Below are 27,074 nucleotides of genomic sequence, written 5' to 3' on the forward strand. Positions count from 1 at the left end.
CCAGGCATGGTGGCTCATGCCTATAATCTCAGCACTTGGGAGGCTGAGGTGGGTGGATCACAAGGTCAGGAGATCGAGACCATCCTGGCCAACATGGTGAAACCCCATCTCTAAAACAAACAAACAAACAAACAAACAAAATATTCTTACTGTGGCTTTGGGAAATAACTTATTTTTTGGTAGGGTTTTTCCATATGGTTTGTACTTAAAATTTCTTTCTTATGTTTTCTTTCAATCCATTTGGGTTTTATTTTGGTGTAGGTTGATACCCCCCAGTTTCTGAATAATAATCTCAGTACCATCTAGTTCATATTTTCCCTGTGTCTGTGATGTCTCCTCTATCACAGAGTGTGTTTTTATATGTAGAGTTAGCATTGATATTCAGTCATCCATGTATCTTTTAATTTTAGCTGAGATATATATATATGTGTGTGTGTATATATATGTATATATATGTATGTATGTATATTTGAGACAGGATCTTGCTCTGTCACTCAGGCTGGAGTGCAGAGGGACAATTTTGGCTCACTGCAACCTCTGCCTCACAGATTCAAGCAATTCTCCTTTGCCTCAGCCTCCTGAGTAGCTGGGATTACAGGGGTGTGTCACCACGCCCAGCTAATTTTTGTATTTTCAGTGAGATGGGGTTTCATCATGTTGGCCAGGCTGGTCTCAAAAGTCCTGACCTCAAGTGATCTGCCCACCTCGGCCTCCCAAAGTGCTGGGATTACAGGCATGAGCCACTGTGCCCAGCCTTATATGTTTTAATATTTGGTGGGTACATCCTTCTCTACTGCCCTTGCTCTTGACTTTTTGAAATTTCTTGAAGAGTCTCACTCATTTATTCTTCTTCATGAATTTGAGGATGACTTTCTACAAAAATAAGGATTCCAGCAAAATCCTCTTAGAATTTGGGCCATGATTGCATTAAACCCATAACTTCATTTGGGGAAAATGACACATTCATAGCATTTACCCCTTCTATTGAGGAACATGGAGTGTCTCTCTGTTACTTCTTATCATTTTCATAAATTACAATAAAAATACATAATTCTCCTCTTGCAGTTATACACATTTCTTATTAAAGTTACTCCAAGTCTTTTATGTTGATCACTCTGATTAGGCTCTCTTTTTTCCTTGCTTTTTCTTTGTTTTTAAAATTTTTTTGTAGAGACAAGGGTCTTGTAATGTTGCACAGGCTGGTGTTGAACTCTCGGCCTCAAGTAATCCTCTCACCTTGACCTCCCAAAGTGCTGGAATTATAGGTGTGAGCCACCGCTCCTGGCCACATTTTTCTTTCTATTGACAGATTTCCTTCCTTCCTTCCTCCCTCCCTTCCTCCCTCTCTCTTTCTCTTTCCTTCCCTCCCTCCCTCCCTCCCTCCCTCCCTCCCTCCTTCCTTTCTTCCTTCCCTCCTTCCTTCCTTCCTTCCTTCTTATTTCTTTCTTTCAGACAGAGTCTTGCTCTGTTGCCCAGGCTGGAGTGCAGTAGCGCAATCTCAGCTCACTGCAACCTCTGCCTCTTCCGTTCAAGCAATTCTCCCACCTCAGCCTCCCAAGTAGCTGGGGCTACAGTTGTGTGCCACTGTAGAGACATGTATTTTTAGTAGAGACGGGGTTTCACTATGTTGGCAACGCTGGTCTTGAACTCCTGACCTCAGGTGATCCGCCCACCTCGACCTCCCAAAGTGCTAGATTAACCACATCTGGCGGAAAAATTTTAGTGTGGAGAATGGGCAAGTGGGTGCCTTTATCAGCTCTCATCTCCTCCCATCCTCGGGGTAGTGCTCGTCCTGTCACCTAAGCAGTTCTCCTAAGTACCCCTCCCCACAGTGCTGCCACACCTCCCAACATCATGGTTTCCTGCCTGGAGGCCTGGAGAGCAGCATCCACGTCCTGCCGGCCTCACATCCCGCAGCCTCCTTTTTCCCCATTCCCCCCACTCCCCAATCCCTCACCCCAACCCCGGCAGCCACCACCTCCTGTAGGCCGGACACTGTCCCTGGGCTGGGGAGACATCGGCCAAGGAGATGGAGCTTGCATTTTAGAAGCAGCGGGGGAGGCAGGCAATAAAAACAAGCAAATAAATGAGATCATTGCTGATGATGCTTAGCGGGCATGAAGGAAACAAATGGAGGCTGAGAAGATTCTTCTAGAATCTTCCTCTTAGGCTTTTAGCCTCCAGTCCAAGTTTTGGCCTTCAGCATCTCTGGGAAGAATTTAACTGCTGTCCCACTGTGCTCCCAGATCCCCACTGTCCCTTCCTGCTCACCCTCAGCCCTGAAGAATGTAGTCTGATGTCCCCACCCCAACCCCACGCATTTCTACAGCCTCACAGCCACCATACCCGCCCCTTCCTGCTTCAGAAAGCACCCCCTCTTAGAAACTTCTGGAAGTCTGCATGAACAAGAGGCCCCTTATGAACCTCCTGAGAGTCCTTGAAGAAAAGGTGTTTCCCTCTACAGTTTCACCGAACCAAAAAGAGCCAGGTCCCAGTGGCTGTTCTGCTGACAGTCGATTCTGTGAGGGAAGGAGCAGCTACTTCTTTCTTGTCTGCCTCACTTCCCTCTCTCGCTTTCCTTCATCTAAATGAAACCAGAATGTGCTCTGAACGCTCTGCTAAAGTCTGGGCCATGGGGTAGGACAGAGACAAGCTGTCACTTAGCCAGGTGAGTTCCAGACAGTCCTGCATAGACGGAGGCTGGGGAGCAGCAGGCCGGGGCCTGGAATAGCCTTCCCTGAGGAGGCAGGGAGGCTGGTTCTCATGGTCCTGGCCACAGCCTAGGCTGCAGTGTGGTCACCAAGATACAGGAGGCTGAGGCCTTCCAAGGGGACCTGAAGAATACTCATCAGTAAGGCTATGTCTGGGTCCCTACAGTGTGCCAGACATAGCATTAGGTGCTGCTCACAACCTAAAAAGTTAGAAACTACTATACCCATTTGTATGGATGAGAAGACTGAGGCTCAGAGAAATTAGGTATCTTGCCAAAACCACAGGGGTCAGAAAGGCTGTGCTACCAAATTGGACGCGTTTTTTCCCTTCTATGCTCTATCCTAACTGACTCTCTCCCATCTCTATTTGTTGAAAACCTTCTTGTCCTTGAATGCCACCTCTAGCAAGCTCCCTTGGGGACCAGGTTGGGAGTTCCTTCACCAGGCTGCTTGCATTGTTCTTTGTGCCTCGTGGTTCCTGCAGGTGGGCAGTGCCTGGGTCACAGCTGTGTCTCCCACATAGCCTGGCACATTGTGGATCTGACTTGATTTGAGGCAGGTGGTAAGCCCTGGCCAGAGGTCAGCACCTTGGATGGCTCCCAGGGCGTCCAGTGGTTCTGAGCACAACTGGTCCTCCTTTATGTCTGGAGGGGACACCTTTCTATTCCTGAGGAAGGACCTGCTCAGTCTTCAAGGACATCTGATCTGATTCCTGGTTTGGGGGCTGAGAGGTCTCACTGTCAGTGCCCTTAGGGCAGCCCCCTGGTGGAATGGGGTTACCCCGGGGAAGCAGAGAGCCGGTTACCAGGGACGGCTTCCCTGGGGACTCAGGCCTCATTTATCATCTGCCTTCTTCTCCTTGCCAGCTCCTCTCTTCTCCGCCTTCTCAGAGGCCCTGCCTCTGTCTCCTGGGAACTTCACACCTCAGAATACACACATGGCTCTTCGAGCCTTCAGAATCGTCCCTGAGATACGCACTCTGAAAGAGGTCCTTGTGAAGGTGACTTTTGGTCTTGCCCAGGGAGCAAGGAGCTAGGATTTTCCTGACCTTTCCTATTGAGATATTTGCTATCGATGATTGAAGCTGGAATCCATAGCCGTGTATTATAAACGCTATCAGTAGAGTCAGATGGGCCTGGGATTGTCTGGGTTTTGCCTCTTATTAGTGGTGTGCCTTTTGGTCAGTTATTTAAAGTTTTCTAATCTTCACGTCTCTCATTTGTAGCTAAAGCTAGTGATAGACTACCTCATAGGACTGTGCTAAGAACTAAATGAGGAAATACTCACAAGGTAATAAGCACAGTCCTTGGCACATACCAAATAACAAATAAACACTATCAGTTTCCTCAGTGAATCTCAAGCCATTATGTTACTGGAGAGGGGTCCTGATCCAGACCCCAAAAGAGGGTTCTTGGATCTTGCACAAGAAGAAATTCAAGGTGAATCCACAGTGTAAAGTGAAAGCAAGTTTATTAGGAAGGTAAAGGAAGAGAAGAATGGCTACTCCACAGGCAGAGCGGCCCAAAGGGCTGCTGGTTGCCCATTCTTGTGGTTATTTCTTGATGATTACCAAACAAGGGGTGGATTACTCAAGCCTCCCCCGTTTTAGACCATATAGGGTGACTTCCTGATGTTGCCATAGCATTTGTAAACTGTCATAGCGCTGGTGGGAGTGTAGCAGTGACGATGACCAGAGGTCACTCTCATTTGGGCTGGCTTCTTTACCACAGCCTGTTTTATCAGCAAGGTCTTCATGGCCTGTGTCTTGTGCTGAACTCCTAGCTCATCCTTTGAGTAAGAATTGCCTTAACCTCCTGGGAATGCAGTGCAATAGGTCTCAGCCTTATTTTTCTCAACCCCTATTTGAGATGGAGTTGCTCTGGTTCAAACGCCTCTGACAATTACCCAGTGTATCTTGTCCAGTCAGCTCCACTGTCCCAGGGATAACAGGATGACTCCATATAACCTAGTCACTTGAGTCCTTTTTTAGAGTTTATCTTTGGTTAATTTTTTTACGGCTATTTGATATCTCACATTGTTATGGGCAAGCACTATATGGAGAAAGCTTTAAAGAAATACCATGCCCGACAAACAGTGGGATACCTCCCTTTCACTGTCAATGACTGTCAATGGCTTCTCAGCCTAAACCTGGGTTTTGTTAAATCTGCTTTAAAGAGAACTTGAACTTCTTCCTCAGCTTGTGGTGCTTCAGGTATAAAATGTGGATTATTGTTTTAATCTATTCCGCTCCTTCAGGCTTCAAAACAGTTAGAGTCAGTGAGGATAATAGTAATAGTTACGATCACTAACTCAGTGAGTGCTGATTACAGACCAGGCATTGTTTCTGCCTTGCATATATTCTCTCTCTCGATCTTCGTAACAACCCTATGAGGAGGGATGGTTTGATGTACAGCAATAAATAATGGGCACAGCCAAGAAGCCAAGGCCATACAAGATATAAAAGATAGGGACCAGGGAGACAAGGATACTTGGAGTCCAGGGGTCAGGGGAGAACTGGAGGTTTGATGCCAGGTAAGCAACAGAGATACTCTAAGAGCATGCCTAAGGGGAAGGTCTGGCAGTCACTCATCCAACAATCAGAGAATGCAGATACAGGGAGGAGAATGCAGATGCAGGGAGAATGCAGATGCAGGTATGCAGGAGGAGTGGAGGGTCGGACACTAAGCATAATGGACTTCTGGCTGAAGGCACTGGGAAACAGCTTGAATTTGCATGAGGGCCTCTGCCTGGGGGCTGGGGCAAATTTCAAGACCTCATCAGCCAGTGACAGGACCCAGGCAGGAGCCGGTGATCTTGACTAGAGAATGGGAGGTGGGATCTCAGAAGAGCCCACTCAACACTGTCAGAGATAAGGCTCTGGCAGCTTCCCTCATTCCCTCTCAAGAGCTTTTCTTTCCTCCATCTTGTCAAGGTGTGGACTCGGTATTTATTCTTTCTGTGATCAGAGCAGAAAAGCAGAAAAAAAAGATTGGACTACAACTGTTCCATCTGGATAAACACAACTATGTGTCTTTCCCAGCAGAAAAAGGTTTCCCTGACAACTCTGTGTGTGTGTATGTGTGTGTGTGTGTGCACGCATGTGTATACTACAAAGTGCAGGCAAGTGTATGATGTAATCTAGTTCTTTTAAAAAATAATCCTCTAATTCCTGATTATAAAAGTAATATGTTGAACCAAATTTGGAAATTACAAAAGTATGTAAGAAAATAAAATTCACCCCAGAGTCACCAACCAGAGATAATCACAATGGACAGCGTGGTTATTTCCATCCAGCATTTCTCCCCATGTGTTTTGCATATTTTTTTAAAGAAAAGATGGAATTGTACTGGATTCTATTGAATTTATACTAAATTTATATCGAATTGTATTTCTTAACCTGTTTTTTTGACTTATAATCTGAGCACTTTCCCACCTAGTAAACTTTCTTCTAAAACAGTTTAAAAGGTTACATAATGTTCTATTATATCATAATTTATTTTACCATCCCTGCTGGGGGTGTGGCTGGTATAGCCTTTTTTATTATACAAAATGTTGAGATGAATATCCTTTGACTTCATTGCCAATTAATTCCTTAATACAGATATCTAGAAGTCACATTATTGCCTGTTTTATTTATTTATTTTTATTTATTATTTTTTTGAGACAGAGTCTCAGTTCATCATCCAGGCTGGAGTGCAGTGGTATGATCTCAGCTCACTGCCACCTCCACCTCCTGGGTTCAAGTGATTCTCATGCCTCAGCCTCCTGAGTAGCTGTAATTTCAGGCGTGTGCCAGCACACCTGGCTAATTTTTGTATTCTTAGTAGAGATGGGGTTGGCCATGTTGGTCAGGTTGGTCTTGAACTCCTGACCTCAAGTTATCCACCCCCCTCAGCCTCCCTAAGTGCTGGGATAATAGGCATGAGCCACTGTACCCGGCCTTATTGCCTGTTTTAAAAGATTTTGATTAATTCTGTGAAATTACCTCATGAAGTGTTACCAATTTATAGTCCTCCTTCACCAGAAGTATATAAGAATTCCCATTTTATTATACACTTGCCAATATTAAATCATTTCATAAACAAAATCTGGCAATGATCTTTTAACTCATTTTCCCTTTCCCTTCTGTAGCATTTAAAATTTGGCATGGATATAAAAGTTACTTGGCATTGAATTGCTTAAGATTACATGTTGATTGCTTTAGTGCTGTAGTGATTGCCTTGTTCATTCCTGAATCAACCTTTTAAAAGGGCTTTGCCTTTTTATTTTTTTTCCTAATGAATAATGAAAACGTCACCTGATTGATGTGTCTTGCAGGCAATTTTCCAACAAAGTTGTGCAGATGTTTCATTCATTCATTCATTGGCTTTCCCTGGGATGCTTGCCTAGGCCACACCTGTACCTGTCTAGGGGCGAGGTCAGGCATTGCCAGCACGGATTCTGGAGTCAGACGGGCCCGCCTTGAAATGCACATTCACTCATTGACTAGCTGGGTGACCTTGAACAACTTATTCATGAGCCTCAGCTTTCTCCTCTTTGAAAGAGGAATAACAGTACTTATTCACAGGACTGCTGTGCAGATTACATGGGACCTAAGGGCCCAGCAAATTAAGAAGGCTTAAGACATGGTCAGAAAGGTAAAACTCAAAGGCCTTGCTCGAACTGGCCCTGAGCTGGCCCTGCATCCCTCGTAGGTGACAGTTCCTACCTTGCTTGCCAGCCCCAGCTCCAGCCACACTGGACTCTACTTTCCCTCCTCATGACTTTTTTCCTTGCAGTTTTCATTTGCTTGTTTTTTGCTAGAATACTGTCCCAGGTGGATGTCCACCTCTCATCACCTAGCTCAAATGTCACTGACTCTGAGACACCCTCCCAGGACTCCCATCCCTCCCTGCTCTGACATACAGTTCTGTTATAATTTCATCAAAGTGCTTAATCCCACGAACTGATGTCATTATTTCTTCTTAATTTTCATCCCCTCCATCAGAATGCAGGCACCATGAGGGCAGACACGGCCTGCAGGAACCCAGCACAGTGCTGCCCAAAGCCGGTGCTCCACCAAGGTGTACTGAATGAATGGAGAAGGAATACAGTGATTTTTAGGCTCTTGTGCTGGATATTTTTTTTCTTTTTCTTAGAGTAAAGCACTGCAGTTTTATGCTAGATTTAGCTCTCACGGGTCACAGCTGTAAATACAGTGTTAAAAAGTGAGTAAACATGAGAGCTAAGGCTGCTGTCTTGCAAAGTTTCTTTAGTATGTGATGTCTGTGAAGGGCTTTGATATCAGACCAGTATGGAGAGAATCTCAACTTCTCCCCCCAGTGGCCGTGTGTTCCTAGTGATGTCTTAACTGCTCTAAGCCTCAGTTACCCTGCATATAAAATGGGAATAATACCCACCTCAGAGGGTAGGTTTGAGGATTAAATAGAGAACATATGTGAAGTACCTGCAAAGAAACGCAATTTAAATACTGGCAGTTAAAAAATGGTAGGTATTCTTGTGTTCAAGAGAACCAAGAACCAAGTAACGTTAGTCTTTAAGAGATGAAAGGAATAATTAATAGAGTTTTGATTATGAAGTATCATATTAATGAATATGAATTCATAGTAACTGTTGTTCAGATGGACAATATTGATCTGTGGCACAAGGCTCTACCCTCTTGGGCTTTGGAAAAGTCCATCTCTTTCTGCCTAGATGTCTTTGGGTGTATACAGTTAATATTTCATTAATTATGGTGGAGGGGCGTTGTGTGTACATCAATGTCTCATATGATGCATCTAATTAAGGCACTTTTTGTTGGGAGCGGAAGAAAATTGGGCTTTTCCAAAGAAAAGCAGCTTGCTCCCAAAGTTGCTAACAGATTGCTTCTTAATTGAACTTGGGAGGTGAATTATATGGTGAATTAGAAAAAAGAACAACTCTGAATTTAGTGAATTGCTCCATAAAGGAAACTGTGGGATTGAATTGCAAATGCTGGACAGAAACATTTCAGCCGGGCCCATGCATCACGGGCCGCTGACCTCTGCTGTGTTTCAGTGAGAGCTTGAACAGGCCCGGAGCTCTCTTTTCAAGGCCTGGAGGGCATTCTTTCCCAGAGACCAGCTGTAAGCCTGGATTTCTTATGCAAAGGAGGCGTTTGAATAAACCTCTGTGACTAATGAAATCTACAAGGTCTTTGCATATCCTCTCACTGGAGAGGTAATTAAGCAAAGATCAAATATGGGGAGATATATATACATATTTTTTTTGAGCATTTTTTGTCTTGCAGTCACACCGAAGGAAAAATACATCCCCATATCCTGAAAGCTCTGCCCTCCCTGCTCCCAGTCTTTGTCTGCATCAGGCTGTTTCTCTCTTCCTTGTTCTACGGTGCCTGCAGCTGCAGTTACAGCCAGAGCCACACCTGTCTCACTCATTTGCTAGTTTTTTGTTGAAACAGAGAGACACTTTCCATCGATTTAGATGTGAGACGTGGCTTTTCCTAGTGTACAAAGTGTCTGTCTCCAGGTCCATGTCTTCCATTCCTCATAAGCTCAGGAGGAGAGAGGTTGGAAGTAAGAAAATAGCACAAAGTAAGGCTTCCTCTTACAGGGTTCTCTGAGTGACAAATCTCAACCTTGGCTGCACCTTAGAATCACTCGGGGAGCTCTTAAAACTCCCCATTCCCAGGCCATGCCCCAGACCAATTAAATAAGAACCTCCAGGGGTGGGACCCAGACGTCAGCATGTTTTAAAAGCTTCCCAGGTGATGCAAATTGCAGCCAAGGTTAAGAGCCATTGTTCCAAGAATAGCTGCCTCCTTCTCTCCATACAAGCTGATAAAGACAATTTTTTCCAACAATTAAGCTAAGTTAGAAATGATTGAGTTCTCTTTTTAAACACCACCTACATGACTCATATGTCCATCCATCCATCCATGGATTCATTTACCCACCCATCCATCCATCCGTCCATCCCTTCATCCATTCATCCCATATTTTACTCGGTACCTGCTATGTGCCAGGCCTGGTGCTGGGTATGCATTGTCACAAGAGGGGCAATCCCTTCCTTCAAGATACTAAAAGCTAAACCATGGTGGATTCAGCTGAGTAAATGGATCCCAGTACCTTGTGGAGAGATGGGGAATAAGGCCGGGGAGCTGTGGGGAACAGAGAGAAAGGCTTTTACCCCAAGAGGAGCAGAGGGACAGATGCTCAGAGGAAGTGGTGTCTACATGGAGACTTGAAGGACCAGTAGGGTTTGGCCAGATGAAGGGGTGAGTGTGGTTGAGGAAGGTGTGCAATAAGAGGAAAACAGAAAGCCAGGGCACTCTTAAGTCATTTAACTCAGCTGAGCACAGAGTGGCAGTGGAGGAAGTAGGAGAGGAGGCTTGAAGCACCAGGTGGAGGAGGCTGGCAGGGCCGTATCACTAAAGGCCTCATCAGTGGTGTTAGCAGGTGGAATCCATCCCAAGGGCAGTGGGGAGCCGTGGAAGGGTTTTCATCAGGAGAGTGGCCAAACCACATTAACTCCAGGTAGGTCCCCGGTAGACAGTGCTGGAGGCATGAGATTTGCTGCCTTTCTGAGATAAAAGACAGACTCTTCCATCTCTTATTGATAAGGACAGAGAAGGGCTGTATATTCTTTTATTTTGACGTAGTCTCACTCTGTTGCCCAGGCTGATCTTGCAATCTCCGCCTCTCAGGTTCAAACCATTCTCCTATGTCAGCCTCCCGAGCAGCCGGGATTACAGGCGCGCCACCACGTCCAGATACTTTTTGCATTTTTAGTAGAGATGTGTTTTCACCATGTTGGCCAGGCTGGTCTCCAACTCCTGACCTCAAATGATCCACCTGCCTTGGCCTCCCAAAGTGCTGGGATTACAGGCATGAGCCACGACGCCAGGCTGAAGGGCTGTATATTCTATTTTTTTTTTTTTTGAGACGGAGCTTTGCTCTTGTTACCCAGGCTGGAGTGCAATGGCGCGATCTCGGCTCACCGCAACCTCTGTCTCCTGGGTTCAGGCAATTCTCCTGCCTCAGCCTCCTGAGTAGCTGGGATTACAGGCACGCGCCACCATGCCCAGCTAATTTTTTGTATTTTTAGTAGAGACGGGGTTTCACCATGTTGACCAGGATGCTCTTGATCTCTTGACCTCGTGATCCACCCGCCTTGGCCTCCCAAAGTGCTGGGATTAGAGGCGTGAGCCACCACGCCTGGCCCCAGGGCTATATATTCTTAACTGCCATGGCTCCAACCTTATCTCAAGCTGAGCCAGACCCGTGACTTCACAGGTCCTCTTACAGACCTCCCGGATGGACAATGCCCTGTATCCCCTGGGAATAAGCTGCCTCTACCAGGCACCGCTCTTTTTCTTGTTCTTTCTGTGACTGAAGCTGAGGAGAAGGAGCACAGGCTTGGGGGTCAGACAGAATCCACCTCCAGTCATCACCTTTACTAACTATCCCTGCTTCCTAAAGACAAGCAAGTCATTTCACCTTTAGAGCCTTCTTTCCTCATCTGTTCATGGTCCTTTTGTTACTGGTCTTCATGAGACTGCAAATCTAAAACTGAAGGTGAGGAAAAGCACTTAGCACTGTTTTTAGCACGTGGTTTGCTCCATAATTGGGACTTAGTAAACACTAATTCTTTCCCCGCTCCATCACTGGGGGGCACCTGGTCCCCCCACTCCTGTTCACTACTTATAATCCCTTCATGTACAAAGCCAGTGCAGTTACAAAGCCCTTTCGTGTCCTCTAGTTCCCATGTAGTTCACTCAGAATAAAAGCCAAAATCCTGAATGGCCTGCAAGGTCCCACATGAGCAGATCCTCCAGCCTCTCCACTGCCTGCTGACCTCATCATCTCCTTCTCTCCTCCTCACTCATTCATTCCAGTTGTACCCATCTCCCGACTCCAAGCACACTCCCACCCCAGGGCCTTTGCACTTGCTGTTCCCATAATTTGAAATGCTTCGCTTCAGATAGCTGCCTACATCCTCCAGACCTAAATATCTGGTTCGCTATTTGTCATTTTTCCCTCTGTCCTTCATCAGAATATAATTTCCATGAGGTCAGGGTACAGTTTCTTCTGCATTGTATCCCAAGCAGCAGAAACAGCGTCTGGCCTGTAGCAGGTGTTGGATAAATATTTGTTAAATGAACAAATGCCTAAACAAACCCATTACCTCATTTGGTCCTCGCAATAGCCCATTTGACAGATGAAAAATACTAACACCCGAGTTCCTTGCAGCAGTCGCACAGCTGAGTGACGCTGAGCTAGACTCAGAGCCTTGGCCCCAGCTCGCCTCCACACCACAGGTGGTACATTCCTCTGCTGCTGAGCGATTTCATACCATCAGGATTTCCCCTGACCTTTAGCCCGAGAGGAAATGATATCGCCGCAACTGGACGAATACCCAGAGGGCTGGGAGCTGGCAGCAAACACCCGGCAGCTGCAGGGAGTGTGTGAGTGGATTCCGGGTTGGCCAGGAGGCAATGGAACGAGCAGGATGCAGGCACGGAGCCTCCCATCTTCGCCTGGCTGTAGCGGGACCCTTTCTACAGGAGACCCAGCAGCTGCAGCCACTGCCCGTGTCACGGTCACAGAGAGGGAGAGAGGTTGTCTGCATGTGGGGAGTTGGGAGCAGGACCACGTGGCTGTCTCCAGGGTCATCCAGGCCCAGGGATTGGGGCCATGGTGCCTTGTGAGCCTTGGTTGAGCAGCGCCGGAAGCCTTTATCTGTGGGGACAGGGAAGACCTCTGGGTGTCTGACCAGGAGACTGCGTCCTGAGCCCTCAGCTTCCCTGATGGCCTGGCCAACCCAGGGCTAACCATTTTGTGCCTCAGTTCTCTCCTCTGGAAAATGGGGTTACACATAAAGTGTTCTAATCGGGGTTAAAGGGGAGACTGGGAAATTGACTTGTAAGCTGCAAGTTTCTTAATAAATGCAAGGAATATTTTTGTTTGTTTAAAAATAGATTGTCCTTCGGTTGCTTTGATGTGGTTTGTGTGTGTAATAGTCTCTCCTGGACATAGTCTTTGTCCTCAAATCTGCTCCCTGGTGTCATTACCCACCCAGTTACTCAAATCCCAAGGGCAGGTGGCACTGGTGGTCTCTCCTTCCTCAGATCGAATCCACCAGCCCTACCTGCGAGCTCTGCTTCTGACTGTTCCCCAACACGACAGGTCCCAGCACCTCCACTGCAGGGTCGGGTCCACACCATCACCCTGCCTTGCCCCGACCCTTGCAAGGCTCCTAACTGTTCATCCGGCTTCTGCTTTTGTCTGCCTGAGCCCCAGGGCGATCTTGGCAAAACACAAATAAAACACACATTCCTCTCCTGCTTTAAACCCTCTGCAGGGTTCCCGTGACAAAGAGAATAAAGTCACAAGATACAGCACAGCCTGGCTGGCAAGGCCCTGTGGGCCTGCCTCCCTCTCGGGCCCTGTTCCCACTTGCCCACTGTGGCTGTCCCTCCTGTGACAATCTCAATCCCCATCCAAGCTCCTTTTGGATCCTTCCCCTGCAGAGGATGCTCTAGACAGGATCTCCACATGGCCAGATCCTTCCTGCCTTTCAGATCTCACTGCCATCGCACCTCCTCAAGGACCCTCTCCAACCACCAGATAAGCAGCTCCTCCCATCATTTTCTATCACACACATTGGATTTGATCTTCTTCAGAGCATTTTCTAAACCTGCAATGATCTCATTCATTAATTTACTTACCTGCGGTTTATGGTCCAGCTTTCCATTTAGAATGACCTCTTGAGAGCAGGAGCTCACCTGCCTGGTTCACTGCTGGATCCATGGTGCCTGGAACTGCACCTGGCACACAGTAGGTCAAACAAATATTTGGTGATTGGCCACATTCCTGGCAGAGACAACTGTTAACACAGTTTATAAATGATGGCTACTAACAAACACATACAAGCATCACTGTCCTTGGTGGACACAGTGTCTAGGGAGTCTAATTTATAAGGTCAACACAGTAGTTCCTGCAGGGAGACTCACACTGCAGAGGAAACCTGAATGCCAAGAGAGTGCACAGGGTAAGAAAGGCAGCAGTCGCCAGACACATCGAGTATTCAGCAGCGCTGGGCACATCTCCCTGCATTCTGCACCAGGCAGACTCCAGGCCCAGAGGGGATCCTGTTTGCATTTGGCCTTTCTTATGGATGCAGGGGGTGAGGAAGCTGATCTGGGGTCGCCTGGTAACTGTAAATTTGATTCTGGGTGCCCTTGAGCTAATCCAGGAGAGTCATCCTTTTATCAATCTGTGAATTATATGTGGTTATATTTATATATATCTATATATATAAAGCAGGTTTGTTTTCGCCCTCACATCTAGAACAGTGTGGGACATGTGGTAGGAGCTCAGTTGATTCGTGGAACAAGTCTTACGGATCCACGGTGATTCTGATCATCCCCAGGTGACCGGGTTTGCTCCCTCATCCCTTGATGCTGATGCAGAGAAGCCTGATGTATCCTGATGCCCCTTTCTTCTCCATTCCTCTAGGTGGGCTTGAAGAGGAGGCATCTGAGAGCAGCCCAAACGCCACAGCCATGGACACTGGCACCAAGGAAGCTGGAAAGGGTAATGTGAGCCCTCACCAGGTCTTTGGGTACCTTGATTTCTTTCAGTTGTGGGAAAATCCATGTGACATAAGACTTACCATTTTAAAGCTTCCCCTTTAGTGGCATTAAGTACATTCACAATGCTGTATAACCATCAGCCTTATTGAGTTCCAGAACTTTTTCACCCCCAAAGCAGGCTCGGTACTCATTAAGCAGTCACTCCCATTCTCCCTTCCCCAGTCCCTGGCCTTGGATAGCTCTTATGGAATCTTTTCCTATCTCTGTGGCTGAAATGGACTAGCAGCACTGAAGTCTGTGGATGTGAGCTGGGCTGGCTTGCTGCCGGCAAAAGGGATGGAAGGGCAGCATTTGGTGGTCAGGAACAGTATGGCTCTCAGATATCTCTGCTCTCTCGGCTGGACTTTTCTCCCTTATGGATGGCATGTGAGCCAAAGCCCCTGAAGACCTGGGAGGGGCAGATAATGTGGCTTTGGGAACTGAGTGTGAGAGAATGAATGGGTGAGGGAAGTGAAGAAGAAAAATAAAACTGGAGTGGGGATTGCGGGGGAGGTGTAGACTAGAGACCCCATGGGCTACTAAGTGGGAAGCAGGTGAGGTGCTGGTTCGCTGTGAGCAGGGGGCCCGGAGCCTGCCCAGAAGCACCACCACTGCCTGTCTGTACGCAGATGCTCAGACCCAAGTGTGGTCTGCTGGTTGTTGAAGAGTTTCTAGGTCGGCGATCACTGGACGCATCTCCTATTTTGGAGAAGCTTTTCCTGTTCAGAAGTGGTGCTGGAGGAGAGGGGCTTCTGGACTTCTGTCTGGCCTGCATCTTGCAGGAATCATGATTCACAGTCAGCAGTGTTATTTCTTCTACACAAATGTAACAGCAAAGCAAAAGGAATAATTTTTAAATGCCAGAATCTTATGTTTCAGGGACGACTATGTAGGAATGAAATAGAAATCATTATTTGTTTTGTGTTTCAGCTTTCATGCTATTTTATATATTTTTTACATATATACCTGTATATATGTAATTTTACACAAATGTATAAATGCAACATCATCATACATTTAAAAGTGCTATATACTTTTTTTGGAGACAGAGGCTTACTCTGTTGCCAGGCTGGAGTGCAGTGGCGCAATTTCAGCTCACTGCAACCTCCCCCTTCCGGGTTCAAGAGATTCTCCTGCCTCAGCCTCCCAAGTAGCTAGGATTACAGGCATGCGCCACCATGCCCAGCTAATATTTTGTATTTTTAGTAGACATGGGGTTTCACCATGTTGGCCAGGATGGTCTTGATCTTTTAACCTCATGATCCGCCTGCCTCAGCCTCTCAAAGTGCTGGGATTACAGGTGTGAGCCACCTCGACTGGCCAAAAGTGCTATATTCTTCTTCTTCTTTTTTTTTTTTTGACAGAGTTTCACTCTATTGCCCAGGCTGGAATGCAGTGGCATGATCTCGGACTCACTGCAACCTCCACTTCTGGGATTCAAGCAGTTTTCCTATCTCAGCCTCCGGAGTAGCTGGGATTACAGGTGCGCGCCACGCGCGCCACCATGCCTGGCTAATTTTTTGTATTTTTTCTAGTAGATACGGGGTTTCACTGTGCTGGCCTGGCTGGTCTCGAACTCCTGACCTGTGATCCGCCCACCTCGGCCTCCCAAAGTGCTGGGATTATAGGCTTGAGCCACCACGCCCAGCCTCTAAAAGTGTTATATTCTTTTTCTTTTCCCTTTAGTGTGGCTGCCTCCTTTAGGGTTCTTTTTTCCACATATCACCCCTCTACACTTTTCCAGGTAATAATGCATGCTAGTGACTTCGTATACAGCCTTCATATTTTTCTGCCTGCACATATATTGATATATATATACAGAGATATGCATATATAAGTACACACGTAAAATAAATGCAGGTACAGGCTTTGTCCCTGATTAAAAAAATAGGATCATATTTGAGACACATTTTTTCTGCATCATGCTTTTGTCATCAATACCTCATGGGCAAAACCCCTCCAAGGCACTTGTTATAACTTAAATGTAGATAGTCCTGGTATGGATGGATCATAATTTATTCAGTGTTTTCCTTATCAATTAGCATTCAGTTCACTTCAACCTTTTGCCATCATGAACAATGCCTGCAGTAAACGTTTCTGAACATATACCCTTACATATTTAGTATGTTTGTAATAGATGTTGCTAGGTTGTGTTTCAAAAGGTGTAACAATTCACATTTCCATAGCAACTGATAAATGTACTCCTTATCCCATATTCTTACTGGCAATAGGGAGAACTCAGTGTTTTTAACAAGTAAGCTGTGGCTTATTGATGCTTAATTAGTACTTCTCTGACTGCTGGTGACTTTGGACATTTTTTCCTATGTTTGTCAGTGGGACTTGCCTCTTTCTGTCTTGTGCCCATTTTCCTATTGGGTTTCTGATCCTCCTCTTCAGTTCGACTTCCTTTTTTTTAAGATGGAGTTTCACTCGTTGCCCAGACTGGAGTGCAATGGCATCATCTCGGCTCACTGCAACTTCTGCCTCCCGAGTTCAAGCGATTCTCCTGCCTCAGCCTCCCGAGTATCTGGGATTACAGGCATACACTACCATGACCTGGCTAATTTTGTATTTTTAGTAGAGACAGGGTTTCTCCATGTTGGTCAGATTGGTCTCGAATTCCTGACCTCAGGTGATCTGCCTGCCTCAGCCTCCCAAAGTGTTGGGATTACAGGCGTAAGCCTCAGTTCGATTTTTTTTAGAGAGAGGCAGATTCTTTACCTCTGCCACTGGGCAAATTACCATGCCCAGCCTCAGTTAGATTTATTTTAGAGAGAGGCACATTCTTTAGTCACCCATTTGACAAATCTGCATTTGTTTCTTAGCTATACAGCTTGTGGTTTGGACTATGTGCAGGGCTTGCTTTCAGATCCATGTTTTTCTGCTTTGCTTATTTAAGGATATTTTGACTTACAAATTTTTGGGCTCCCCAGACATCTGTTAAATTCAATGGTGCTTCACTTGGCCACAAATAGCCAGCACTTAGTGGTAAAAATGGAGCATGTGTGAATGAATCCAGCAGGGTTTGCCATCACACTGCAGTGACAAAGATGCCACACTCATTCTTTTCTTCCTTATTTATGTGATATATTGTTGCATAAAGACCATCTCCAACCTTAGTGACTTCAAGCAATGATTTGTTATTTTCATGATTCTGGGGGTTGACTGGGCTCAGTGGGGTGGTTCTTTGGCTGATGGCATCTGGAGTCACTCACTTGATTGCATTTATCTAACAGGTAGACTGGGCTGGAAGGTCCAAAAAAACTTTAGCTACACCTCTTGTGCCCCAGTGTACCTCCTCATGGCCCTGCTCTCCATGCGGACTGTCACCATTCAGTTGTTTAATTAGAAACTTTTCATAGCATAGTGATTGGCTTCCCAGAGGGAGGGAGCGGAAGCTGCCACTCCATTTAAGGCCTGGACTCCAAACTTCAAGAATGCTATTTCTGCTCCATTCTATTAACAAAACAAGTCAAAAGAGCAGGCCAGATTCAAGGAGAATTAAATAGATTCTACTCCTTCATGGGAGAAGTGACATGACCTCACAGGGATAAGGGGACTTGTGGCCATATTTGGAGACTATCTACCCCCTTTCCCCCTTGCCTCTGCTCCCTAGCAATAGAGATTGTCAGAGTTTTTGATATTTATTAGTTTGTTGGGTGTAAAATGACCCAACTATAAACTTGGACAGTCAGACACACTTGGGTTTGAATCCCAGCGCAGCCACTTAGTAGCTATGTCTTTGGGTAATTTATTTAACTCCTTGTATGAAGTTTAGAGGGAATTAGAAATAATATTTATGTAAAACGCAGAGCCAGGTGTCTGGAACTTAAAAGAGGCTCAAGAAATGTAGCTCTTCCATTTCCTTCTCCCCACCTCCACCTCCAGGAATTATATTATCCAGCACTGAAAGTGCATCATCTACCTCTGGACTGGGATTCCACAGCTGTGCAACAGCTGCATAGAAACACAATTACAGAGGACAGGAAGGAATACGGCTGCTGTGGCCCATTAAAATTCTGCCGCTGGTGGGGTTGTGCACAGCACCCACACTGCAGCAAAAGATCTTGGGCTTTTCAGGGAGGGTGATGATAGCACTCCTCCAGTCTGCGATCCCCCAAATGACCCTGGTTTGTTCGAAGAGGAGAAGGAATGTGCAGCCTAGGCCAGTCCCTCCACTCTGCATTACGGCAGCAGACAAACATGTTTTTAAGCATCTGGGGCAGTTTTGAGGAGGAAGGAGATCTCCAAGTGAGGCGAGGGCAGGCTGTTCTAGCCAGTCCCTCCATCCTTCCCATCCCATTTCTCAGGATGCTGTCTGCCCAGCCCTGGATACCTCTTGCTTTTATTTGAATGAAAGATAAGACACATTGTGTCAATCTCGGGTTCCCTTTCATCACAACTTGCCCTGCTTCCACCACCCCCAGGAAAAGAGACCTCCCAGGCAGGAGAAAGGATCTGAAGGAAGCGCCCAGTTTCGGCAGCAGGTTTATTTCCTGGCATTATGTGGCTCCCCTCAGCCCTGACGGTGGGGATTTGTGCCTCTAGCTCTGGGGAGGGGGAAATGGTTGAAATGCTCACTCAGCATCCCTCCCCAACCCCCCACAGACCTTTTGGTCAGAAGGCTCTCCCTTCTCTGGAGATGAGAGCTCAGCATGCATTTCAGGGCTGATAATGGGATTAATGAAATGGAGTGTGCAACTGCTCCATGAATGAAGCTGTGACTGTTTTGATAGAGCCTGATTTCCAGAACCATATTCATGAACGAGAATGGACCTTTCACTTTCAGTAACTTTTCCTAAGGGCTTTGTGTGAAAGCACATAATAATGGAATCTGGTTGAACCAAAGGACAGGCATCCCACAAACTTGGGTGCAAAACAGTGCTCAATGCTGGAATTCCTAACATCACTTACGTTAGTTTACTTGGGTGTAACAACAGCCCCACAAACTTCAGGCCCTCCTTTTTAGCCTGTCTCAAATGCAGACTTTCATAGCCATTGTGGCAGCTCACACTGAGCCCTTACTCACCGCAGGCATTTGACATTCATTACCTGGGTCAGCACCGTCCTGCAGCAGGAAGTGAGGCTCCAAAGGGGAGGTGATTTGTCCAAAGCCACATAGGTAGCAAATGGCAGCATTTATCTTGAGCTTAAGTCCCCCTGACCCCAAACCCCTTGATCTTAACCTTTGGGTTGTATCAGTGGTTCCCAAACTTCACTGAGCTTTGTAATCACCTGGGGAGCTTTAGAAACTGCAGGTGCCTTGACTCTACTCTCTAAGGCCAATTGATTCTCAATCTCAGAGCAGGGAGGCAGACACCAGAATTTTTTAAAAGCTCCCCAGTTGATTCTGACGTGCAGCCGGGCTTGAGAACCACTGTGCAGAATGGTCTAGCCTCCCCTTTATTAAGGGGCCTTCGGCCTTTCAAGACTACTGCAGGTGAGGTGCACGTTCACCCATCACCTTTGGGGTGAGGGTTATGCAAATGGCTGAGCAGTCAGTGTGTTTACTTCCAGTGTGGGAATGACCAGTTGCCTAATCTAAAAATTGCAGTTCCTCACTGGAGGAGGCTGGCTCAGGCCAGGTTCTGTTTATGACATGGTTGTGCCTTCAGCTGGAAATAGAAGATTGAAAAGCAACAACCGCTTTGCTCTTTCAGAGAGGATAGGGCTCGCTCCCGGAGCCAGAGAATTTAAATGGGCTTTATCCCCCCTCCACCCTACCCCCAGCGTGTTAAATCCTGTCAGACGCCCTGAGCTCCTCTTCAAATGCAGGACTCTTGGCCATAATAAATAATTACATCCTTCTATTTGGACTCCAATTCCAGATAGTAGTAATCCAAGAAAATCCAATAATGACAGTTGCATTAAGATCCTTCTTCCAAGCTAAGCAGAACATCTGTTTAGACATATTTTTAATCGGCAAATGCTTCCTGTGTTGAGTCCTTAGCAAATTAAATTTCTCACTGGACCGAAGGGGAAGCTGTCATTCAATAACCCATCTCTGGAAATTACACCCTAGCTTCTTTCCAGGTGCACTTAAGATTTTCCCATGCTGACTTTGTGTAAAACCGACCCTTAACAATACCAGGTCACATGTATATACAGCACAGCTTGTCAACGAGACATGGGATATCTTAGTGTTATTCCCTTGAATTGAGAAGTATTTTTGACCATTCTCCAAAGGAGAGTTGGCAACAAAAGAAAATTAAGAGACTTGTTGAAAACCGTATGGGAAATGAGTAACAAACTTCCACTTGCTACATTGCTGCCTGTGATTATTTAGGACTGGATGATTCTCAGGATGTAAACATGAAGGGCTTCAGTGCTGCCAACATTTTGGAGAGATTTCTGCCACAGAGTTGTTTGGACTGTTTCAATGTTTATTTTTAGAATAGCTCATCCCTTCTTTAATTCATTCATTCAAAATATAAAAAATATTGAATGCTCACCACCAGCCAGGCACTGTGCAGGGTGTGGAGAATAAAGTGGAGAACAAGTTGGTAACAGTGCTTGCCCTCATGGAGCTTCCAGTCTACCAGAACAATTCACATTTGACGTCTTGATGTAATTGGTAGTTTAGGGCTAGAATAGTAAATAAGAATAGCTTCTGTAGAGGGCAGGCAGGTCCTCTAAAAGGTGAAGTAGGCTGAATAGGACACTGTGAAGGGGGAGAGAGATTCCAGCAAACAGAACATGTGCTCTGACTATGGGGAGCAGCAGGTGCTCCTAAACTCCAGCGGGTTGTGCTGTGATGGAAGATGGGCCTGCTGTTGCCAAATCTTTCCGTTTTTAAAGAAAAACTAGAAAATCTGGATTCTTATGTGAAATCTCTTGATTTTTAAAGTTGGCTCCTACAGTGAGATTTTTTAAAAAACATAATGTGGGCCAAAAGTGTCCAGGCCAAACAAAAACACATCTGTGGGTTGGGTTTATCCCAACACTGCAAGTGTATGACTTCTGTTCTAGAAATTCTAGCGGTAAAACAGGCGTTTTCAGGTTTAACAATGTATTACATACCAACTTTCTGGGTCCAGAAATATGACCAACTAGATGAGTAGGAAGCCCTTATACAAGCAAAGGAACACGGAAAAACAATTACCTTTCCCCACCCCAAATGAGAAATACAGAGTTGAGTTCAAAGGAAAGAAAGGTGAATGGCCATGAGCAGAAGAGAATAAGGAACATAACTCACAGAAGGAAGCCTCAGATGCTGGCGATGATAGCAGCAGCAAATCCTTACTGATCTGCAGCAATTCGATTCGATTCTTTCCTCCTCAGAGGAAAGAATTCAGCCAAGGGGCATAAGGCAGAGTGGAAGAGACCAAGGCAAGTTTTAGTGCAGGGGTGAAAGTTTTTTGAAAAGTTTTGGAAACCTGTAATCTCAGCACTTTGGGAGGCCGAGGCGGGAGGATCACTTGAGGCCAGGAGTTCAAGACCAGCCTGGCCAACATGGTGAAACCCCATCTCTCCTAAAAACATAAAAATTATCTGGGCATGGTGGCGGATGTCTGTAATCCTAGCTCTTGGGAGGCTGAGGCAGGAGAATCTCTTGATTGCGGGAGGCAGAGGTTACAGTGAGCCGAGATTGCGCCACTGCACTCCAGCCTGGGCAACAGAGCAAGACTCAAAAGCATTTCTAGGAGGGAGAAATGAGATGTAATAAATAGAAGTGAGCAAGGAAATGGGTGGATATGAAGGCAGGTATCAATCTGTATTGCAAACAAACACACAAATAAGCCATTGATAATGGTGACTAGTTTGGGGGCTTGAAAACAAGCAAATAATAACATGAAAAATTGGAAGGTGTTTTTAAAATTTAAAATATTTAAAAAGCCCTGTATTTCTTAGAACAAGACTGTGGTTTCTGGTTTCTTCAGATCTGTCTTCTTAGTTCACTAATTCTTTATACTTTAAAAAGTCACATATGAATGTTAAACATGAAAGGCAATATTAAAGAATAGAAAGCACATAATGGAAATAAAAAATAAATACAGAAAAATTTCTTAATCTAATAGAAAGCAGGAAAAGAGAATAAAAGAAGGCAACAAAACAAGAAAGCATAAAACAAAAGAATGGAAATAAGTCTAGGTATATCAGTTATAAAATAAATGTAATTCACCTGTTAGAAGAGAGATTCTCAGGTTGAACAGCAAGGAAAAAAACTAGCTGTTTGCTGCTTATAAGAGATACCCCTAAAACCTAATTAAACTTACATGTAGAGACCCTTTAAAAAATAACAAATGAAATCCAACAATATATAAAAAAGAATTATACAGCATAACCCAGTGGGATTTATTCCAGGTATACAAGGATGATTCATCATTTGAAAATCAATCTATGTAACCCACTACATCAACAAGCTAATAAAGAAGAATCCTGTGATCACATCAACTGATACAGAAAAAGCATTTAACAAAAGTCTAACACCTATTCACAATAAAAATTTAGCAAATTAGGAATAGACAGGACTTATCTTAACTTGATACAGAGTATCTAGAAAAAGACCTACAGCTTACATTATACTTAGTGGTTGAAAGACCAAATTCCTTCTCCCAAGATCAAGAACAAGGCAAGGATGTCTGCTCTCATACATTTTTTGTTTCTGAGATGGAGTCTAGCACTATTGCCCAGGCTGGAGTGCAGTGGTACAATCTCGCCTCACTGCAACCTCTGCCTCTCCGGTTCAAGAGATTCTCCTGCCTCATCCTCCTGAGTAGCTAGGATTACAGGCATGTGCCACCACACCTAGCTAATTTTTGTATTTTTAGTAGAGATAGGGATTCACCATGTTAGCCAGGATGGTCTCGATCTCCTGACCTCATGATCTGCCTGCCTCAGCCTCCCAAAGCGTTGGGATTACAGGTGTGAGACACTGTGCCCAGCCTGCTCTTACACTCTCATTCAGTGTGGTTCTGGAAGTTCGAGACACTGCAGTGAAGCATGAAAAACAAATAAAAGGCAAACAAGTTGGAAAGGAAAAAATAAAATGGCTCCTATTTGCAAATGACATGTCTGTCTACATAGAAGATCCTAAGAAATCTATTAAGAAAGAAAAAAAAGCCCAAAAACCTCCTAGAAACAATCAATTAGTTCAACAAAATTTCAGAATACAAGGCCAGCACACAAAAATGGCTCACATTTCTATATTCTAACAATGGACATGCAGAAACCAACATAATGCCATATACACAGTCACTCCAAAGAAGACAAAATACGTGGGTATACAGTTAACAAAATTTGTACAGAATTTGTGTGATGAAAATTAAACAATGCGATAAAAAAAAAAAGACAGACCTAAATAAATGGAGAGACATGCTGCATCTCTGGATTGGAAACTCATATAGTAAAAAGTGCCTGTTCTCTCCAGATTGATCTGTAGGTTTAATACAATAATGCCATTTCTATCTCAACATGGTTTTTTATTTTCATTTTTCACAGGCATAGACAAACTTATTCTAAAATTTATATGGAAAGGTAACTAAAACAGTCATGAAAAAGAAGACTGAAGGGGAGTAATCACTCTATCCCATATATGGCTTACTCTATACTACAGTTATCAAGATGGCATGGCATTGGCAGAGTGATAAACATGTAGACCAGTGGAATAGAGAACCCAGAAATAGACCCAATTACTATATGACCCAGGAATTCCACTCTTGGATATTTATCCCAGAAAAATGAAAACTTATCTTTACACAAAAATCTGTACATGAATATTCATAATGGCTTTATTTGTAATAGCAGGAAACAATCCAGATATCCTTCAACAGGTGAATGGATGAACAAACTGTGGTACTTCCATACCATGGACTACTACTCAGCAATAAAAATAAACTATTTATACAGGCAACGACTTAGATGAATCACCAGGGAATTATGCTGAGTGAGAAGAGCATAATTAGTATCCCTGTTATATGCTGTATGATTCTATTTATATGATATTCATCAAATGACAGAATTTTAGAAATGGAAGCAGAGTGGTGGTTGCCAGAATTTTGGAATGGATGGAGGAAAGGGGAAAGGGAGGTAGATATTGTTATAAATTAACAGCACGAATGGTACTTATAGGGCTGAAACTGTTCAGTATCATAAATGTGGTGGTGGATACACAAAACTGTACGTGTGATAAAATTGTCTTACACACATACACAAATGAGTACAAGTAATGCTGGAGATATCTGAGTGAAATCAGTGGCTTGTATCAATGCCCACATCCTAGTTGTGTTATTGTACTGTAGTTCTACAAAATATTACCATTAGAGGAAATGAAATCTCTGAAAGGAAGGTACATGAAATCTTTGTATTATTTATTACAATTGCATGTGAATCTACAATCATCTCAATAAAAATTTTAATTTACAAGAAGCCCTTTTATATACCAACAAAAGATAATATTGAACCTCAATATTATGATAATTGCAAAGCTTGTTGTATTGTTTGCTGTGGGAAATATAGTTAACTTGGAGAATAACACTCGTTCAATAACTCGCCAAAAAAGTAATTATACAAAAACCTGAAAATGGATAGAGGCTGGGCACGGTGGCTTACGCCTGTAATCCCAGGACTTTGGGAGGCTGAGGCGGGTGGCTCGCCTGAGGTCAGGAGTTCAAGACCAGCCTGGCCAACAGAGTGAAACCCTGTCTCTACGAAAAATACAAAAAAATTAACCAAACATGGTGGTGGGCACCTGTAATCCCAGCTACTTGGGAGGCTGAGGCAGGAGAATCACTTGAACCTGGGAGGTGGAGGTTACAGTGAGCTGAGATCATGACACTGCATTCCAGCCTGGGCAATAAGAGCAAAACTCCGTCTCAAAAGAAAAAAAAGAAAAGAAAAGAAAACGGATAGAAACAGCTATATGAGGCAAACGCTAACCAAAATAATAAAATGTATAGCAGGCCAGGCGCAGTGGTACATGCCTGTAATCCCAGCATTTTGGGAGGCCAAGATGGGCAGAATGCTTGAGCTCAGGAGTTTAAGACAGCCTGGGCAACATGATGAAACCATATCTCTACAAAAAAATATAAAAATTAGCCAGGCATGGTGCATGCCTGTGGCCCCAGCTACTTGGGAGAGTGAGGTGAGAGGATGGCTTGAACCCAGGAGGCAGAGGTTGCAGTGAGCTGAGATCGTGCCACTGCATTCCAGCCTGGGTGACAGAGTCAGATCCTGTCTCAGAAAAAATAAAATAAAATAAATAAATATATATATATGCAGCAATATTTATATCAGATAAAACAACCATTATGAATGTATGTTATTATTATAAAAAGGATCATTAATGATAAAAGAAAAAAATTATCTGGAATATTTAATAATTATAAACTTGTATTACTTAACTAACATAGCCTTGAACAATCTAGAGCAAAAATTAAGGATAGAGAAAATGACAGTTCATAATCTTAGTTCTGGAGGTTTTGCTTAAAGCGCTTTTCTTAGTAATGATACATTAAGAAGCCAAAAATTTTTGTAAGTAGAATATTTGAACAACATATGAAACCCATCAATTAGACATCACACATTATTATAAGAACATATGGAACATTTATAAAAATCAGTCTTGTATTAGCTTACAAAGAAGGCCTAAATACCAAAGAATAGATACTTTAGAGCAAGGGCCAGCCATCTGTGATCAGTAGACCAAATCCAACCTGCTGTTTTTGCAAATAAAGTTTTACTGGCACACAGCTATGTCCATTTATTGACATTATCTATGACTGCTTTCACACTACAATGGTAGAGTTGAGGAGTTGTAACAAAGAATATATGACCCACAAAGCTTAAAATATTTACTATATGGCTTTTTATAGAAAAATGGCTGACCCCTGCCATGAAGAATAGATTAGAACACAGTGCAGTGTTAGAAATCAATAACACACAGAGAGAGACAAATGTATAGAAATTAAAACCCACACTTTGAAATAATTCAGAGGTCAAAGAAGAAAGTCTAAATGAAACTTAAAGAATATATCGATATCTAACATTGAAAATGTACATTTCAAAATGTGAGACACAGGAAAAGAAAATGTCAGAGAGAAATTTAGCCTTGAAAATGTTAATATTTATAAGAAAGATATAAAATTAATGTGCCAAGTATTCAACTCAAGAAGCTAGAAAAGAATAGCCAATTGATTTTGGACAGGAGTGCCAAGACAATTCCATGGAGAAAAACTAGTCTTTTCTACAAATGGTCCTAGGACAGCTAGATGTTCACATACCAAAGAGTGAAGTTGGAGCCCTACCTCACAACATATACAAAAATTAACTAAAAATGGATCAAAGACCTAGACATAAGAGCTAAAACTATAGAACTCCTAGAATAAAACATAGGTATAAATCTATGGGTTCTTAGACACCAAAAGCACAAGCAACAAAAGATCATAGATAAATTGGACTTCATTAAAAACATTTGTGCTTCAAAGGACACTATCATAAATGTGAAAAGACAACCTACAGAATGGAAGAAATATTTGGAAATTATGTATTTGACAAGAGCCTGTATTCAGAATATATGAAGACTAATTATAACACAACAATAAAACATAACCCAATTAAGAAATGAATAAATAATTGAATAGATATTTCTCTGAAGAAGATATACAAATGACCACCAAGTACGTGGAAGAGAGGTTCAACATCATTAATCATTAGGGAAAGGAAAATCAAAACCAAAATGAGATGCTGCTTCACACCATTAGGCTGACTATAATAAAAAAGATTGACAATCACAGGTGTTGAGGATGTGG

The 27,074-nt window shown here is 44.0% G+C and overlaps 1 protein-coding gene across 1 annotated transcript in view; it reads left to right on the forward strand.

The window, feature by feature from the left end:
- Positions 1-27,074, forward strand: part of TLL2 (tolloid like 2) — a 146,011-nt gene that overhangs the window by 52,853 nt on the left and 66,084 nt on the right. The window contains exon 3 of the mRNA XM_012439602.2: positions 14,210-14,287. Coding sequence (XP_012295025.2) covers positions 14,210-14,287 — 78 coding nt within the window. The remainder of the gene's footprint in view (positions 1-14,209; positions 14,288-27,074) is intronic.

Source organism: Aotus nancymaae, unplaced genomic scaffold, assembly GCF_030222135.1.
Source record: "Aotus nancymaae isolate 86718 unplaced genomic scaffold, 86718_ANA_hifiasm-v0.15.2.pri h1tg000010l, whole genome shotgun sequence".
Lineage (NCBI taxonomy): Eukaryota > Metazoa > Chordata > Mammalia > Primates > Aotidae > Aotus > Aotus nancymaae.